Source organism: Malus sylvestris, chromosome 10, assembly GCF_916048215.2.
Source record: "Malus sylvestris chromosome 10, drMalSylv7.2, whole genome shotgun sequence".
NCBI classification, from domain to species: domain Eukaryota; kingdom Viridiplantae; phylum Streptophyta; class Magnoliopsida; order Rosales; family Rosaceae; genus Malus; species Malus sylvestris.
Window position 1 is genome coordinate 29,155,954 of NC_062269.1, and position 20,205 is coordinate 29,176,158.

Consider the following 20,205-nt stretch of genomic DNA (forward strand, 5'->3'; position numbering starts at 1 on the left):
CGTGGTTGACACGTGGCACCTAGTCATTGTCCACATGGGCGCCACGTCACAATTAACGGCACATTTAACAGTTTGACTAACGGATGTATGAGACTGTCCCAAAATTTACACTTTAGGTATGACTCTGAGACGAAAAAAACTTGATGTACTAAATGTTGAAAACCACGAAACATGAGGGTAGTAAACAGTTTTTTACCCTAAAAATTAACATCAAAAGAAGAAAGATATACAAACATTACTCAAATATTAATGTATTACCTGTCTCGCATTTTTAGATGCAAATGCATTTTATTAAGTTTACATAATCTAATTTTCAACCAATTCAAACCGAAAGAGAAGTCCCTACCCAGTATGCCAAATTCCAATCATTTTTCTATTGTTACAATGTTACTTATTACATTCAATAAATGAATGAATGGTTGGATTACAGAGACAACATCTTACAACTAGGAAAAATAATAGAGTGAAGATGATAGTAATTTTCATATACGCACCTAGGCGGCCGAAACGGATTTGAATAATTTATTATATATTACATAAACTAATTAATTTGAACATTTAATAACATCTTTTTTCAAAAAGGTAAGAGTTTTAGCCCTTTAGGTACATAATAATGATATAAGTGGTGTGACCTTTAGGTACATAATAATGATATAAGTGGTGTGATCTTAAAATAGGGTAATAAAACCCCATAAAATAAACATAAAGGTGATATTTAAGAGAGAAGTAAAATAGTAAAAATGTAACATCCCACATCGACCAATGGAGAGGGGGTTATGTGCCTTATATGTACATGCCCACCTCCATATAGCATCAGGCTTTTTGGGAACTCACTAGCTTCGGATTCCATCGGAATTTCGAAGTTAAGCGAGTTTGGGCTAGAGCAATCCTAGGATGGGTGACCCACTGGGAAGTTTTCGTGTGAGTTCCCAGAAACAAAACCGTGAGGGTGTGGTCGGGGTCCAAAGTGGATAATATCGTGTTATGGCGAAGTCAAGACTGGGATGTGACATAAAATAAGATGGTGGGGACTATTTAAAGGGGAGAAGACGTGCAGATGTATATAAAAAAAAAGATGGTGGGACCAACTTAAGTAAAATCGTGCAATTAAAATGATGTTGGGAATAGGGTTGTCTTCTTCCTCACGCGAGGCCGACCCTGCAACAAAAGATTTCCAAATTCCGGCTTTTACATATAAGCATGCATAGCTCCCGCCCATCCTTGTCCAGACCTGTCTAACTCTGCCTAAAAATTGGGGGGCCTTCCAAAATGGGGGCCCTAGGCGGGCGCCTATTTGGCTACCCTTAGGGCCAGCTCTTCGCACTCCCCCATTTTCCCCAAATTCATCCTTTTTTCCTCCCTTTTTCCACCCACTCCTCTCGAGGATAATCGTTCACTCTTCTTTTATTTATTAATTATTTCTTTTATCTTTTAGTTATTTCACTCATTGAAATCATAAGATGACATTTTTTCAGGCACCAAAAAAATCCACAAACCCAAAATCACAAAAATATCTAATCTAAAACATCGGACCACATATTGTCACGTACAAAAGGATGAATAACAAATCCAAAAGAAAAAAAATTTATAAACAAACTAAAACATCAAATCGGTGAAGATTGTACCTTGAAAAAGGTAGACGCACAAAGCTCTTCAAGACTATTCCCAATTCTGATGTCGGAGACTAAAATAGAGTCTGATTGTAAAGGGTCACTGGCATAAAAGTTATTCGAATTAGAACATAATTTAGGTATATTGTTTATCGTAAAAAAGAAAGACCAACATTAATTTTAGGTATATTGTGGAGAAATACTAAATATTTATCGAGCATGACAAATAACAGTTGTACAAATACTTTTGATGTACCAAAAAAATTTGGACTTTAAATTTTATATTTGAGTTTGAATATGAGTCAAAATTTATTTATGAGTTTTCAACTAAAGTGAGATCCGAATTTAGGTTTGCATACGAGATTTAATTCTAAAGTGGAGCTCATGCAACAAAGAAAAATGTTATTCAACCAAAACCAAGAAAAATAAGATTTAAGTTTTGGCTCCAAGTCTACAACCATCTCCATGTTGGATATAAGTCCCACATCGGGAATTGAGAAAATAAAATACAATATATAAGCATATAATTCTAGCCATAATAACATCAAAGGCCTTTTGTGATAGAACTCAACACCTAACAATAGGTTGTTAAGTTGGGAGAATATAGGTGTGGTTAGGAGTGGACCAATGGTCCATCTCTCCAAAGACCTAACATGGAAGAACGGGTTTGATTATGGGTCATGTGGGTCCGTGTTGTGCTCAAGTTACCGAGTTCAATGTAACATCATGCTTTCACGCCTAATCTCCGATGTGAGATTGGTTGCACATGTGGCTCACTATATGGTAGCCATATGATGGTCTCCCATGAACGGGCGTGTTAAATATGAGGCCACATTGGGAAATTTAGAAAATAAAATAAAATATATGTGTATAGTTCCACTCCTAATACACTAAGGTATTTTGTGATAAACTAAACACCTAACAATATGTGGTTAACTTGGAACAATATCAATGTGATTAAGAGTGAGACAATAACTCGTCTCTCTAAATATCTCACACTGCATTTCCGAAGTCTTCTTCTCCAACGCATAGATTCGAACCATAAAACTCAAAATAAGTTTAAAGACTTGTGTTTGTGCATTGAAAGAAAATCAGAAAAACTCAAACCTACCACTATTTTTTTACTCAAATATTAGAATATATGTCTAGTATTAGTAATATATAGTTTTGTATCAGAGACGACCTAATAAATAGATGACATGAATGGTATGTGGCCTATTTTTCAAATGACGTAGAAACTGCATTTGCACCACATAAACAAAAAATAATCGTCATTAAGTTTTGACTTCTCATAAATTTATATTTTGTATCCCAAATGATAACCCACTGCATAGTTTGACAACAATGCTGCAAATATGACCTTCTATACAGCCTATAAACGAGTTTCATATCTGTCGCTTGATCAATTATAAGTAAGATTCAAATAATCAAACAAGCATAAAGCATAGATGATAATTATTTTTTCTTTTTTGAACAAATGATACAATCTAACTCCGCGGCTCCGCCTGTGTAAGTTTATCTTACATTGCCGGTCCCAAGCCCGGATAAAGGAGGAGGGGGAGGGCGTCAGGTAGTTGACAGCCGACACTCCTAGTTTACGTCGAATCCTTATGAAAATGAATTCAGAATAAAATCGCGCTAAAGCTAGGGCGTCACCCGTAAGTGACACGCTATGTGGCCCGAGCACAGTGATAAGTGAGCAAGGGTCGCTGTATCTCCATCGGCACCCGGATGCAGTGTTAAATGAGCAAGGGGCCATAGAAACTTCTTTTCGAACGACTCCATTCAAAGTTGTTTGGGAGCATATGCTCCTATCAACTTTACATAGGACACACAAAAGAAGTATTTTGATCCTATTAGACGGGGGAGGTTGAAGAAGCTAGGACAGAAGGGTAGAGTTCAAGAGAATAGAATGCGTTTAGGAACGCGGAATATAGGAACCCTAACGGGAAAATCTATGGAAGTAGTGGAAGTTATGGTGAGGAGAAGGATAAATATTATGTGCCTACAAGAAACTAAGTGGGTTGGTTTTAAGGCAAAGGATCTAGAAAACTCAGGGTTTAAACTTTGGTATTCGGGCACAAATAGAACGAGAAACGGTGTTGGCATCATCGTGGACAAGACCATGACACAAGATGTTGTAGATGTCAAGAGGGTAGGAGATAGAATCATGGCAGTCAAGATTGTAATAGGACAAGAACTCATCAATGTGATTAGTGCGTACGCACCTCAAGTAGGGTTGGATACAAGTTCGAATGAGAAATTTTGGGAAGACCTTGGAGACTTGGTGCAAGGAATTGCTCAGACGGAGAAGTTATTTATACGAGGAGATTTAAATAGACACGTGGGCAAGGAGACAGGCAACTATGGAGGTTTTCATGGTGGCCATGGTTTTGGGGAGAGAAACGAGGATGGGGAAGCTATCTTGGATTTTGCAATGGCATATGATCTCTTCTTAGCCAACACCTTCTTGAAGAAGAGAGAAGAACATGTGATCACAAACAAGAGTGGGTCGTCAAAAACACAAATAGATTTTCTTCTAATGAGGAAAAGGGATCGTATAACTTGTAAAGATTGCAAAGTTATACCGAGAGAAAGCTTGGCTAATCAACATCGCTTGTTGGTGATGAATGTACATATCAAAAGAGTGAGAAAAAAGAACAAGACTTGGAAGTGCCCAAGGACTAGATGGTGGAATCTAAAAGGAGAAAAACAAGCCATTTTCAAAGAGAAAGTAATCACCCAATGTGTGTGGGATAGAGAGGGAGAAGCTAGCCAAAGGTGGGATTCCATGGCTAGTTGTATCCGAAAAGTAGCAAAAGAGGTATTAGGAGAGTCCAAGGGCTTTGCTCCACACCAAAAGGAATCTTGGTGGTGGAATGATGAGGTACAAACAAAGGTGAAGGCTAAGAAGGAATATTGTAAAGCCTTATACAAGGATAGGACCGATGAAAATGGTGAAAGGTATAGAAGAGCGAAGCAAGAGGCGAAGAAAGCTGTGAGAGAAGCTAAGTTAATGGCTTATGACGATATGTATAAGCAACTAGATACCAAAGAAGGACAGTTGGATATCTATAAACTAGCTAGAGCAAGGGAAAAGAAGACAATGGACCTAAACCAAGTGAGGTGCATCAAGGATGAGGATGGAAAAGTTTTTGCTACAAAGAACGCGGTCAAAGACAGATGGAGAGGTTATTTTCATAATCTTTTCAATGAAGGACATGAAAGGAGTACTTCTTTAGAGGAGTTGAGTAACTCAGAAGAGTGTAGAAACTACTCATTTTATCGTCGAATCAGGAAGGAAGAAGTGGTTGTAGCTTTGAAGAAGATGAAGCATAGAAAAGCAGTAGGCCCAGATGATATACCAATCGAAGTGTGGAAAGTCTTGGGAGAGACAGGTATATCATGGCTCACTGACATTTTCAATAGGATTTTGAAAACGAAGAAGATGCCAAATGAGTGGCGAAAGAGCACTTTGTTGCCTATCTACAAGAATAAGGGCGACGTACAAAATTGCATGAACTATAGGGGTATTAAGCTAATAAGTCATACAATGAAGCTTTGGGAGAGAGTCATTGAGCATAGATTGAGGCAAGAGACACGGGTTTCGAACAACCAATTCGGGTTCATGCCAGGACACTCAACCATGGAGGCAATTTATCTCTTACGAAGATTGATGGAAAGATATAGAGAGGGGAAAAAGGATTTACACATGGTCTTTATAGATTTGGAAAAAGCGTATGATAGGGTCCCAAGAGACATTATCTGGAAGATTTTGGAGAAGAAAGGAGTACGAGTAGCATATATCCAAGCTATAAAAGATATGTATGAAGGAGCAAAGACTGCCGTAAGAACTCATGAAGGACAAACTGAAAGCTTCCCCATAACTATAGGAGTACATCAAGGCTCATCCTTAAATCCTTACCTTTTTGCGTTGGTAATGGATGAGTTAACATGACATATTCAAGATGATATTCCTTGGTGTATGCTTTTCGTAAACGATATAGTGTTAATAGATGAAACTCAGAAAGGGGTAAATGTGAAGCTTAACCTTTGGAGAGAAGTGTTGGAATCTAAAGGTCTTCGCCTAAACCGATCAAAGACAGAATATATGGAGTGCAAGTTCAGTGCAAATGGAAGCCAAAATGAGTTAGGGGTGAGGATTGGAGATCAGGAAATACCAAAGAGCGACTGCTTTCACTACCTAAGATCTATCTTGCTAAAGAATGGAGAATTAGATAGAGATCTCAACCATAGAATACAAGCTGGATGGATGAAGTGGAAGAGTGCATCCGGCGTGTTGTGTGACCGCCGTATGCCACTGAAGCTCAAGGGAAAATTTTATAGGACGGCAATAAGGTCAGCGATGCTGTATGGCACAGAATGTTGAGCGGTGAAGCATCAACACGTACACAAAATGGGTGTAGCGGAGATGAGGATGCTTCGTTGGATGTGTGGGCACACGAGAAAGGATAAGATTAGGAATGAGGATATCCGAGGTAAAGTAGGAGTAGCCGAAATTGTAGGAAAGCTGAGAGAAAATCGGTTACGGTGGTTTGGACATGTGCAAAGAAGGCCTACTGACGTTCCGGTTAGAAGATGCGACTACGGGATAGAGGTTCAGGGCCGAAGGGGTAGAGGAAGACCTATGAAAATTTTGGAAGAGACTCTAAGAAAAGACTTAGAGTACTTGGATCTAACGGAGGACATGACACAAGACCGAGCACAATGGTGTTCTAAGATTCATATAGCCGACCCTACTCAGTGACTTGGATTTTTCAAGTCTCCAATTGAGAAGTTTTCCTCACTCGAGAAATTAAGGGAACACTACCTCAACCTACATGCTTCACTCACAAAGCTTCAACATACAAGCTTCAACAAAAGAAAAATTCAAAGAACTTAGTGAAGAAGGCTTTGGTGTATTTAACACAATACGTTGAAATAAAGCAAAGCTTATTTATTGATATCTCCGATAAGTTACAAATATGTACATATACATGAGTCAAAATAAACAAATAAGAGAGGGCCTTCACAAAGGTTGCTTAGAAGAAGTCTCAGCAGTCGGTAGAGCCCCAGAAAGAGAAGGCACCGGAGGATGATCACTTAGAGCCTCAGTACTGGACAAAACCCTAAAAGGAAGAGGCATCGGAGGCTGATCATTTAGAGCTTCATTACGCAGTACAGCCCCAGAAGACGAAGGCAATAAATGTCTTTGGAACAAACCCACAAACCTCTGATGATCAAGTAAAATCTGATCATCAGATTCCTTCACCTGGCCAAGCTTCCTCTTCATGTTTGTAGCATAGTCATGTGCGAGCCTGTGCAACTGTTTATTCTCATGCTTGAGCCCTCTAATCTCCTGCTTAAGGGCTCGTTTGGATGTGCTACTCTATAAAGCGCTTTTACTCACTAGCGCTTTTTGTTTGTAGCACTTTTCAATAGTGCTTCTATGAGGAAGTAGTTTGTTGTTTGGCATGCAACCAACTAAGCGATTTTGTATTGGATAGAAGCGTTTTTTATATTAAATAGAGTGTTTGGTTGTCAAATGAAAAAGCGCTTTCATTAATAATTCTCAATAATTTTTGCATAAGTATTTTTTGTATATAATTAGCATACAATTTGATTAAGAGTTGATGAAAATTCAATTACAAAAAATAATGATCACTAACAAAATTATACATACTTATTGAGAATATGTGTTTGTTTCTTGAAAACAAAATGATACGTTATAGTTGCATGACAATCAAATGTGACATAAGCATTAACTAGATATAAGAAGATTAGCAATCCTTTCTCGTTCAACATCCATCTCTCGCCTATGAGTAAAATTTTCATCAACAATTTCTTCATCTCTATGATCTTCCTCATGTCCAGGTGGAAGTAGCTCATCATCATCATCATAAGGTTGGAACTCTTAATCTGTCATGGAATGCTTCCTAATAAAATTGTGTAAGGCCATTGAAGCAACAACAATTTGTACCTGTTTTTCAAAATGGAAGTTACGCATAAGACGAATCATTGTCCATCTATTTTTCCAAACACCAAAAGTTCTTTCTATTGTGCATCTTAGGGATGAATGTCTCTGATTAAATATCTCTTTTTTCCCTCTTGGCTGACTTCCATGTCGAAATTCAAGAAGATGATATCGTTCACCCTTATAAGGTCCAATATATCCATTCATATGTGGATATCCAGCATCAACTAAATAATATTTGCCTACACCATAATTGAAAAGAAAAATATAAAGATTTTTGCGTTCTTAAGATAAAAAATAAATAAACACATTCATATAAGACTAAGGTTGATTACTAACCAGAAGGGGGATAAGGAAATTTCAATTCTAGTCTTCTCAAGGCCTCCATGAATATACGTGAATCATGAGCAGCACCCTCCCATCCAGCCCAGACAAATGTGAAACACATATTAAAATCACGTACAACCATAACATTTTGAGTTGTATTTCCTTTTCTACCTATATATGGCACTTGCATTTCTCTAGGTACCACAACTGGGACATGTGTTCTGTCAATTGCCCCTATGCAACCGTTAAAATATGGCCAATACTGATTGTCATCCTTAATTTTATTTGATACTCTCTTGAATTGCCGATCATGTGGACATATAATATCAGTAGCCATGCGAGAAACAACATCTAATAGTATCCCAAACCACCTAGAAACAGTTTCTCCAGAGTGTTGAAACGTTTCTTGGACCATCCTATTAGTGTGCCCATGACCTAATGTGTTTAGAAACATTGCTAATGCTTCTTCTAGGGTTATATCTCCAAATCTTTTTAAGCCATAATCACGCTTCCAAGTCTCTAACAAGTCCTTAAAAACATGTTGTTCCATCCTAAATTGTTCATGGCATCTTATAGGATGACCATTTAAAACTTCCATTACCCATCTATATCCCGTATACGAAGAAGTCCTACAAGGTTCTTTGTCAACATACTTTAACCATTCAGAGACAGCCGTGACACAGCTTGCAGAAACCAGTTGATAAAATTCATCATCACTTCCATCAGTAGAGTTGTTTGTATTGCTACTATCACTGCTGCTAGAACTCATAGCTGTAAACACAAAAGAAAATTTTAATATGAGAGGAATATATAATCATGGAAAAAATAAAGATCACATTCTGAATAAAGTTCTAAAAAAATCATATAATTAAAGATATTAGAGGCACACATGTTTAACCAATCCATTACATAATAAATACTTATTCAACCACCAAAAAAAAAAACATGTTGAAAAATATAATCCTAAGATAAATGTGATGAATCAAATTTTCTTGCTCTTGAGCCACATGATTTGTCGGTTAGATTGCTTCAATGCAACAAACATCTCTCTATTTTTTCTTTCAGTGAAGATATCAGCCGCTTTCATAAAGAGCTCATCATCATTCACAACTTCATGCATTCCTTCCAACATTTGCATCACTTCCTCAATGCTACAACCAGGCTTATCTGTGCTCTTAGAACGGTTGTTTACAGCTTCTAAAATACCATCTAATTGTTTTATCATCTTGGCCCCAATTCCAACTCTTTTAGAATCTCTTGTTCTTTTTGTTCATTTTCCTTGTGTTGAAGGTTGAGCAGGGGAAGGTGTCTCAGCATCGGCTATGTCGTCAAGCCCCTCATTATTATCTATGTCATTCTCCAAATCATCTTGACCGTCATTTTGTTCGCATGTTGGAGCTTTTTGGACATTATTACTCATCAACCCTTGTGAGGGTGGTCATGCACCTACACCTGTAACAGCTCCTTCTTTAAACAAAATGTCCAGTTGGTCAACATTTTTCAATCCACTATTTCGATATTTTGCAACTTCAGAATTCTCCTGAAATATGACCAACTGCAATTAACAAATTATGATAAAAGAACATAAATATGAAGTTAGATTTCCATGGATATGAGATAATAATTTCTCACCTTCACTTTTTTCTCCCACCACTCATCACTTGCAATGATAGTTTGCTTCACAAGATCCCATCCTAAGCCAGTCTCTTTTCCAACTAATGATGCCCACAATTGCCATTCTTTCTTAAGTGCAGTCCATTTGTTCTTGAGTTGTTTATGAACATATGACCTTTGAGTAAGGTCATTAAATTTTTTAATAACATTTTTCCATCCAATTCTAATAAGATGACCACCTGTTTGATTTCCAGCTAATGTCTCAGCTACACAAACACTTATAAATATCTCAACACTTGCATCATCCCACATTGCCTTGCTCTTTTTTTCGTTACCTTCTCCACGATCTTGCATATCTTTAACTATATTCTTAGACATATCTATAAAGAGAAGTTGAAAAAAAACCATAGCACATAAGAAGAGCATATACCACTACTTACGTCCTAGCTAACAACACAAAAGTAAATTAAAAGCAATAATGCAAGATTTGTAACTAGTATTTGTTATATATAATAATGCAGTACACCGTTGCTTCCAAAACTGCAGTGCGTATGTATTTGTTATATATAATAATGCAGTACACCGTGGTTATATATAATAATGCAGTACACCATTGCATATGTATCTAGTATTTGTTATATATAATAATGCAGTACACCGTTGTTATATATAATAATGCAGTACACCATTGCATATGTATCTAGTATTTGTATATATAATGCAGGATATGTAACCATTAACAATAAATTCATTAGTGTTGCTTTCTGTTGTCATTGGAAGTTAATTTGCTATTAGTAGTATCTACAATCGTTAATACGACATCAAATCTCGGCATCAAATCTGCAAGTTATTGTTCATCGTCGGTCTTTCAGCGTTCGAATGCTTGGTTTCATTCATGATATGATGGTGTCCATGTAATACGTACAACATGAACGTTCTGTGTCACACGCATCTACTTACATGGGATGGGATGTGCAAAGTCATGAATCGTCAACCTCAAGGGCATCAGAGAATGAATCAGGAAAATTAGAAATATCGTGAAAAAAATGCAGAAAATACCATTGGAATGTCAATGAACGATCACTAAACCCTAAAATTATTTTCGTGTAGTTCAAAAATCACAACAATTTTGATAAAAATAACATATCAACAATCAAATTCACACACTACATACAAATTTTAAGATAAGAAATAGCAAACATACCTCCACAAGAATTTTAGGTGATGGAGATGCAAAGAGATTTGGGGAAGATGGAGAGGAAGAGATGGAGACCAAGATGACTTCTCCAGCCACCAAAATATTATGAAAATAAAAGACTTCTAGGTTTTTAACGTGCAAACCTAGAAAAAATTGGTGATGTCAATTTTGATGTTTTTTTCAAGTGTAATGGCATTTTAGACTTTGCAAATTAAAAAATAGGGATAATTCGGGAATTGAAAAAAATTCATTAAAGGGAGCAAAGTGCTTCCCTTGTTTTCTCTGCATAGCACTTTTAGGAGGAAGCACCTCCTAGGTGCTTTTTAGAAAATGCTTATTAGTGCTTCTACTTCTAACTAAAAGCACTTTTAAAATATTTTCCAAACGACCATTTTTTAAAACTAAAGCGCTTTTACTCATTAGGAAGAGCTTTTGACTCTTTCAAAAACACAACCAAACGAGCCATAAGACTCATCACTTCAGCCGCCAATGATTCAACTTGGTGGGTTCGAGCAAATAGGCGTTGGGCCATATTCGACATAGAACCTTCACATTGAACATTGAGAGCCAGAAAATCCTTAACAGCCAACTCATCAGACTGTTTGGAAAGAAGTCTGTTATCTTTGGGAGTGAGAATGTTCCTAGCCACCACCGCAGCGGTCATATCATTCTTCATCACGGAATCCCTAACGGTAAGAGAATCAGTAGGGGATAAGAAGGATGGGCGCCATATGTTGTCTGGAGAAGGCGCGGCTGCCTCTTTACCAAGGTTCAAGTCAAAACGAAGGTCGGAAGGGCCAGACATTTTCAAAGGTGTTGAAGAGAGAAGAGGTCGAACAAATCAAGATCTTAGAAGTGCAAGAAATGAGCTTCTACTGGTGGAGATTCAAGTGTGCTTTGGAACTTAATGTCAGCCTCTATAAAAATCTGCACTCGACGGAGCTTCAAAAATCGAAGAAGTGCCTGCTCAGAAATCGAATAGGCGTTTGCTTTCTCAAAAGCTGGGCTGCTCAGAGACCACGATGAACTATCTTAAAGATCGAAGAGGCGTTTACTTTCTCAAAAGCTGGGCTGCTCAAAGACCACAATGGCTGATCTCAAAAATCGAAGAAGCGCTTGCTTTCTCAAAAGCTGGGCTGCTCATAGACCACGAGGGCCGATCTCAGAAATCGAAGAGGCACCTATTTTCTCAGCCTTGTCAGCACTTGTCACATGCACACTCAGCTTTGCGGAAATTACGGGCAATCTGTCGAAGATTTCTGGTGAAGTAGAAAGCACGTGAATCTTACTTTTCAATCATCCATTTTCCACACGCAACATCAGCTCATGGGTACCACAAATAACTTTGCCAAAGATCTCTGACAAAGTTTAGACACGTGAAGCTTGCAGCTCCCACTACATCGCTATGACCAAGAAAGGTAAAAGAATAGCAAAGAAACAGCACTAACAAAGTTTAGACACATAAATTTTGAAGGTTTAGATACCATATTATTACCCATAAGGGTAAAGGAACAGTACCACTGCTGGATAATTGGAAAGTCCCTATGTCTCAACCTCTGTGCTCCGTGGCAAGGTAGACTAGCAAAAATGCCCAACCTTTACTCACATTCCAGAAAACACTCCCAACAAGATTGCTTGCTCCAAATTCGAAGAGGCACCGCCCTCCGAATCTCGAGAGCCGAGCCAGACTCCCAGCAGGATTGCTTTCTCAAAAATCGAAGAGGCACCGTTCTTCGAATCTCGAGAGCCAGATCCCCGAAAGGATCGCTTGTTTGAAAACCGAAGAGGCATCGCTTTCTCAACTTCGAAAGCCAGATCTCCTTGGATAAAGCTTGTCTGTAATCTTCACACGCAACATCAGCTTTCCAGATACCATAGACCACTTTTTCAAAGTGCTCTAACAGAGTTAAAACACGTGAAGTGGGCAACTCCCACTACAGTACTATGACCAAGAAGGGTAAAGGAATAGCATTACTACTTGTTGTTACGGAGACTCCTATATATGTCGACCTCCATCCTCAACGGACAGGCAGACCTGTAAAAATGCTCAACCCTTCCTCATATCTGAGAGGGCACTCCCAACGAAGCCTCTCGAAATACTCAGTTTTCTTTCCCCCCGATAATACCTCTGCAAACAAGCTACACCAGAGCAAGAATATCTCATATCATCAGGGTTAAAAGCAAGAGTATCTCATATCATGCTTTTTCCCTGTCTTTTCCTTTGGCCTTGTTCTTACCTACAAGACAATGAGAAAAAGAGCAATCAGTCAGCACTTGGAATCAAGCTTCCAATCAGGAACTGACTGCCTGGAACCCCTTACCTGATTACTTACCTGGCATTACTCTCGAGTACTCATCTTCAACATCTTATGCTTCCAGAGAAGATACCACATATGCCGGAGGAACAAATAGGGCCAATGAGAATGATAAAAGGAAGCATGTGGAGACAAGCGTAACAGAACACGTGCCAATACTTCCACTACTTTGTCAACAACAAAAGTATCCCATATCAGCAGGGTCGAACGTACTCTAGATTTGATGGACTTGTTTTGACCCTCAAATTCTTCAGTCAGCCTTATACTCTGGAGGTAACCAAAAAACCCTCCAGCCCAGTTCAAGAAAAAGCCTGTGGAAAGCTATTTCTTCAAAAGCAAAAGTATCTCATATCATATCTTTTCCTTTTCTTCTCTTTATCCTTCATGTTACCTGCAAGATAAGGAGAATGAGAACAATCAGCCGGAACTCGAAATCAAACTTCTAATCTGGGACTGATTGCTTGGAGCTCTGATTGCTTACCTTGTCTGTCACCTCTTTCAGCAGATCCCCTAGCTCTGCGACTTGGGGGACTCCTACTACATGGTTTGTATCGCGCTTGACCACGCCTGAAATTACAAGTAAGCTTCAAGTGAAATTGATACATTACCTTATGCATCTCCACCAGTTAAAGATACCACCCCTGGACGGAGGAAGAGTACTTCCAGAGAAGATGACACATCTACCTATGAGACAAATAAGGCAAGTGAAGACGATACCACACTTCGGTACTTAGAAGTTTCGTGATTACTCAGCGGCTTGGATCTTGCAAGTCCCCAACCAAGGAGCTTCCTCTCCAACCAAGAGGCCAATCACAGAATGACACGTGTCGACATCAGAAGCCAATCATAACGCGACACATGTCAACATCGGAAGCCAATCACAACATAACACGTGTCAATGTCAAAACAAGGCTAGAAACTCTCTTCTATAAAAGGAGATCATTCTCCCAAAATATTTCCTAATGCCATTTGTACTAAATCATTCACTTGTACCCACTAAAAGAGAGCTTGAACCTATATACTTGTGTAAACCCTTCACAATTAATGAGAAATCCTCTACTTCGTGAACGTAGCCAATCTGGGTGAACCACGTACATCTTGTGTTTGCTCTCCTGTCTTTATCCTTTTACATACTTATCCACACTAATGACCAGAGCAATCCAGCGAAGGTCACAAACTTAATACTTTCTGTTGTACCAAAGTCCTCACTGATTTTGTGCATCAACAATCCTTAAGTCCTTACCTTTTTGCATTGGTAATGGATGAGTTAACAGGACATATTCAAGATGTTATTCCTCGGTGTATGCTTTACGCAGACGATATAGGGTTGATAGATGAAACTCAGGAAGGGGTAAATGCGAAGCTTAACCTTTGGAGAGAAGTGTTGGAATTTAAAGGTTTTCGCCTAAGCCGATCAAAGACAGAATATATGGAATACAAGCGGGATGAATGAAGTGGAAGAGTGCATCCGGCGTGTTGTGTAACCGTTGTATGCCACTGAAGCTCAAGGGAAAATTTTATAGGACGGCAATAAGGTCGGCGATGCTGTATGGCACAGAATGTTGGGCGGTGAATCATCAACACGTACACAAAATGGGTGTAGCGGAGATGAGGATGCTTCATTGGAGGTGTGGGCTCACGAGAAAGGATAAGATTAGGAATGAGTGGGTTGGACATGTGCAAAGAAGGCCTGCTGACGCTCCAGTTCGAAGATGTGACTACGGGACAGAGGTTCAGGGCCGAAGGGGTAGAGGAAGACCTAGGAAAACTTTGGAAGAGACCCTAAGAAAAGACATAGAGTACTTGGATCTAACGAATGACATGACACAAAACCGAGCGCAATGGCGTTCTAGGATTCACATAGCCGACCCCACTTAGTGGGAAAAGACTTTGTTGTTGTTTGAACAAATGATACAATCTATACTAAGCCGGGTGGATTTCATCTCACTATAGGCTAGCAATAATATGGTTCAAATTCGTCTTTGGCGAAAATCAAAATTAAGACCTCTCATTTACAAGTGAAGAGAAATATCACTAGACTGTAATATGAAGTGGCAACATAAATGATAAGTTCACAAAATTTTAAGAGTGGAATGACAAAATTAACACCTCATAACCTATTCGAAAACTACTCTAAATGCAAGGGGAGGAAAATATAAACTTTTGTAATAGAGTTAGGAGCATGGACAATGCAAATGAGATCGTACAAGATTCCGTTTTTGGTTTATGGAGATTGTGGAAGAACAAAAATGAAGCCGTGTTTCATGGAGTGCACTGACATCCGATGGAGATTTTGGAGGTCTGGAAGAAGAACATTGGGGAATTTTGAGGAGCGAAGCTACAGGTGGCTGCCCCTTCGTGCAGGTTTGGCGCGGCGGTGAGGGAGGTAGCGAAAGGACAAAAGGTGGCGTGGCAGAAACCGGAGTTCGCGACTGTTAAGGTTTATACCGATGCGGCATGGTGCAAAGTGTCATTGCGAGCGGGAGTGGGCGGGAGGCTCAGGTGATGTGCATTTTTCAAGTGCAGCAACGGCTGAAGCTGCGGCCATTCGGGAAGCAATGGAATTTTGCATTGAGAGATGGGATATGATGAAGTCATTTTTTAGTCTGATGCAAAGAATGTTGTACAGATGATCAACAAGGAGTGTGACCCTGACTTTGCTTTGGAGTGCATTATCCCGATCGACCAACACTCCTCTTGAAGGTCTTTGGTGGTTCTGTAGGCTTTGTCTTCGGAACCATCTTGGTGCGGCCATTGAGGTTGGGACAACTTCACGCATGGCCAAATGGCTCGTTTAAAGTTGTTTATGTCGTTTAAAGTTGTTTATGTACTCGGCACGTAAACGTTTTCGCTAAAAAATGCTTTGTTGATATTAAAATGCTTCCTGAAAAAAGCACTTCAAGGTGCTCCTGAAGAAGCATCTACTCTCCATAAAGTGCTTCCAACATTTTGAAAAAAAACTTGTCATTTTCGATTTTCTTTGGGAACCCAAAAGAGCAGGAAAAAAAAAACAGTATGCAGGAATGAAGTACCCCATGATTTCAAGCATATGGGAAACCCAGAAATAATAATTAACCAGTAGACTTGGGAAACAACCTGCCTCTGTACTGCATCTTCAAGCAGGGATACCTTGTACACTACTTCAAACACCTATATACTACCAACGCTCCTCACAACCAGCCTTATTTTGCCGAATCACAAGTCAATCACAAGTCGTGTCAAACAGATTTTTTCGTTTCAAAAGCGAATGGGATTCATAACCAGCGACACTGGATAGGAGACGGCTGCTGAAACAAAGGTTGCTGAATGGGAGGTTGCCGAAGCGGAGGCTGTTGCTGGCTAACTTCCTGGCTAGAATTCTGACCAATTTTCAGTGTCTTGAATATTTTTCTCCATTTTCTATATAGCTCTTCTTCATCCGTGGCATAACAATGATTAAAGGTCCAATGTACACATGGCGCCGGCGAGTCACAGACATAACAATGACACTGCATTTTAGAAGGAAAAAGAAAAAAAAAAAAAAAGACATCGCAGTGGTATATTGTCAAACTCAGGCAATAAAACAGTATTTGATGGAAATTCTATAAGCAACAGCTTGTAAGAGTCAACTCACAAGTTTACAGTGGTTCTCGGGCCGGGTAGTTTTGAAAGGGAATTTGGCACAAAGATGTCGTGGATGAGGGTAGTCTCTACATGCTACCTGCAACCAAAGAAATAATGTAAGATCAATTAAGATGGAAAAGCAAACGGTGCGTCCATTATCCAACTAATACGAAAATTAAGGGGTTAGACAATGTATGGTGCTACGGTCCTGTATTATGAGAAACAAGTTTAACATAAATAAGTGGCCAAGCAAGCAAACAAGACCAAAAATTCAAAGGGAACTTCTTCAAACCCATTGAACTTCAATATCAAGGTCACCAAAAAGCAAGAAACAGGTTTTCACTTTTACCATAAACCAAGAATATCAAGATAACTACGTCTGAAAAACAATATCATCCAGAAAGACCAAAGTTCATGCTCGCAGACAACGGGGCAAAATTTGAAATATGTGTAAATCATTCCGATGCATCCACAATCAACTCTCCCTTACGAGAAAGTTAGTCGCGAAAAGTAGAAAAACAAGTCTTCGATTGTTCCTCTTTCATATGACAACAATATCATTAGCCTAACCCAAAACTTAATGCCTCAACTAATCAGCTTGCTACGTTTTCATGACAACCAAACAGAGTTAAGCACAAGTCGAAAAATTATTAAGATACGATAACCGCAACCCTTCAGTTGAAATTAAATTTCTTTAAATTCTCTAATCAAACCAACAATAAAAAAAACTTCCAAAGCATTTAGTTATCTTTCTCTAACTTCCAATTCAGGTAAACTAAACCAACCAAACAATGCAAATCGTACATAAACCAAAACCAGGTCGAATTTATACCTGCCCCGTTTCCCCAACCACAATCAACTCGTCGGAGCCGCTACCCGAATCCTCCACCACCGAAACGGGCTTATCCGGGTCGCCGTCCAAGACCACACAATCATCGTCATCATCCGCCACCGTCCGTTTCGAAGACTTTTGGCTAGGCTTTGAGTTGACCTCACTAATCAACACAACGTCATCGGAATCATCGTCGTCGGTTACCTTGTCGACGGATTCCAGAAGCTCCGATACACAATCAAAGTTGTCCTCCTCATCCAGGTCGATCCGACCCAGTTGGTCGTCGGAGATACGCGATTGGGCTCCTTCAGCACAGATTGGGCTCCGAGGTAGCTGGATCGGATCAGTTGCAGGAGAAGCATGATGATCGCCGGCAAGAGGGGCAGAGATGCCTTCCCCGGCACCTCGAGAGAGCATTTCCCGACGAAACTTTTCAAGAGAGGCATCGAAGGCTTTGGTGAAGGCCTTTTCGAAGGCCTTGGTGAAGGCCTTTTCGAAGGCATTGTCGATCGCAGTGGCGATGAGGGAAGGTAAAGAGGCGATGATAGCCTCCAAGGAAGCAACGCGAGTTTCCATGGCAGAGTCGCAAGTGGCAGCGGATTGGCGAGCGCGCAAGGAAGGGAATCCAGAATTCAATACGGGTGATACCATTGATAAAACCCTAATCTCAACCCTAGCTCAACCTTAAGTATTACACACACATACAAGAGAGAGAAGGAAGGAAGACCAAGGAAATCTAATAACTTCTGTTTATGAGAATCTTTCCGTAAAGTCACATTCCTTCTTAAATCTGTAGACCATTCAAAAGGAATCTAATCATTTAAACTTCTGTCACATATTTAATCAGTCTTTTTTTATTTTTTTATTTCTTTTATTCAAACCCAATTGAATCACCAATGAAAATTCGTGGAAAAGAGGAAAGGTTGTTGAGCAAAAACAATAAAAAAAAGTAAAGCTTATTAAATTTGTGGCACAACTTTAATTCTTTTTTTTTTTAATAGTAGGGAGATTAAATTTTTTAAATTAAAATTGTAAATCTAATGATATGGTTGTTAATGATTAAATTATTACTTAAGCGTTGATTAATGTGCTTATTTATTATCTGTGACACATCATTTAGTTTACAAATTTAGTTTAAAATTTTGATCTTCCGTATTACCTTTTTTTTTAAACAAATAATATTATATATGCTAAGTGAGGGGAGTTGGCTTACTGTCACATCCTGGACCAGCCACCACCTATCCCCGGCTTGACTCCACCGTAACATGATATTATTCGCTTTGGGCCCTGACCACACCCTCACGGTTTTGTTTCTGGGAACTCACACGAGAACTTCCCAGTGGGTCACCTATCATGGGATTGCTCTCGTGCGAGCTCGCTTAACTTCGGAGTTCCGATGAAATCCGAAGCCAATGAACTCCCAAAAGACTTCGTGCTAGGTAGAGATGGGAATATACATATAAGGCTTGCAGGATCCTCACCCCTGGACGATGTGGGATCTTACACTTACCCTTACAATGAACTAACAATAATATGATTCAAATCGTTTTTTACGAGAATCGAATCTAAAATTTTTCACTTACAAATAAAGATAAATACTAAACATTTTTAAAATGATTTAGATTAAAGAGAGTAGAGAATCCATATTTGTCAGTAAGGTGTCCAGAATTGGCGCCAAAAGTCGGTTTTAATAAACAATTACCTAGAAAAAGGCACATGCTGATCAGTAAAACCTAGGAGGATTTCCTGCGACTAATTATTAATTATATTTAAGGGTAAATTACATAATACCATTCAGATTTGAAGTCTATTACAATCTCATACAACATCTTTAAAACATTGCACTTTCATACCTCACATACTATTTTATTTCAAAATAATATCTCCGTTACATTTTCTATCAATTGATCTGTTAAGCGCTGAAGTGGCTGCCATATTTGTGCCACGTGGCAAAATTTTTTTTTTTTAATTTTTTATAAAAAAAAACCTGAATCTTCTAAATAAAAATAAAAGCTGAAACACACCTCCCTGCAACACCCAAACCCATAAACCTTATCCCTCCACAACCCACGTAGACGCACCTCCTTCCCCTCCTCCTCCTCCTCCTCCTCCATCTTCATCTTTTTCCCCTTGCAACCCAGGAAAAAAAAATGCTCTTCAGTTCGTCTTCCCCCTCCTCATCCTTATCTCGTCTCCCCCATCTTCATCTTTTTTCCCTTGCAACTCAAAAAAAAAAAAAAAACATTTAGTTTGTCTTTTCCCCCATCCTACTTCCCTATCTTCTTCCCCCAACCCCCTACCTTCAACCCAAAAAAAAAACCCAAATCCTGTCTACGCCGCCATCGCCGGGTTCGTGAGGTGAAAATGGGAGGAATGGGTGTGGATTTAAGGAGTGGGGTGTGTAGAGGAGGGAAGAGGGTGGGTGCGGAGGGAGGGTAGGTGCGTGTGCGAGGGTGGGTGCGGGGGGAAAGGGGGTGGGGGTGAAGAGTAGAAAGGGCTCGGGAAGGTGGGGGTGGGGTTCGTTTTTGGATGGGAGGGGAGGTGAAGAAAGTGGAGGAGAGGGAGGTGGTTGGGAGTAGGGCTGGGTTCGGTTCTTATCGGTTCGGTTTTTTGCCAAAACCGAAATTTCGGTTCGGTTCGGTTCGGCCCAAATTTTTTTCGGTTTTTTTCGGTTCGGTTTTTTTTTTCGGTTCGGTTTCGGCTTTTTTTTGGGTTTTTTTTTTTTTTTTCCT

At 39.4% G+C, this 20,205-nt stretch overlaps 1 protein-coding gene and 1 pseudogene across 2 annotated transcripts in view; both read right to left on the minus strand.

Moving 5' to 3' along the window:
* The window catches only part of LOC126585092 (RPM1 interacting protein 13-like), a 32,655-nt gene extending 14,399 nt beyond the window's left edge, over window positions 1-18,256 (minus strand). Inside the window, exons 1-3 of one of the 2 annotated variants that reach the window (XM_050249487.1) lie at window positions 17,474-18,254; window positions 16,652-16,738; window positions 16,055-16,526 (exon numbers count right to left, since the gene is read on the minus strand). In XM_050249487.1, coding sequence (XP_050105444.1) covers window positions 16,293-16,526; window positions 16,652-16,738; window positions 17,474-18,124 — 972 coding nt within the window. In that variant the 5' untranslated portion in view covers window positions 18,125-18,254 and the 3' untranslated portion in view covers window positions 16,055-16,292. Of the gene's footprint in view, window positions 1-16,054; window positions 16,527-16,651; window positions 16,739-17,473 lie in introns of those variants that run through there. The other variant, XM_050249485.1, reaches the window with a different exon arrangement.
* On the minus strand, window positions 7,209-8,134 carry LOC126585096 (uncharacterized; annotated as a pseudogene).
* Window positions 18,257-20,205: the final 1,949 nt, after the last annotated feature.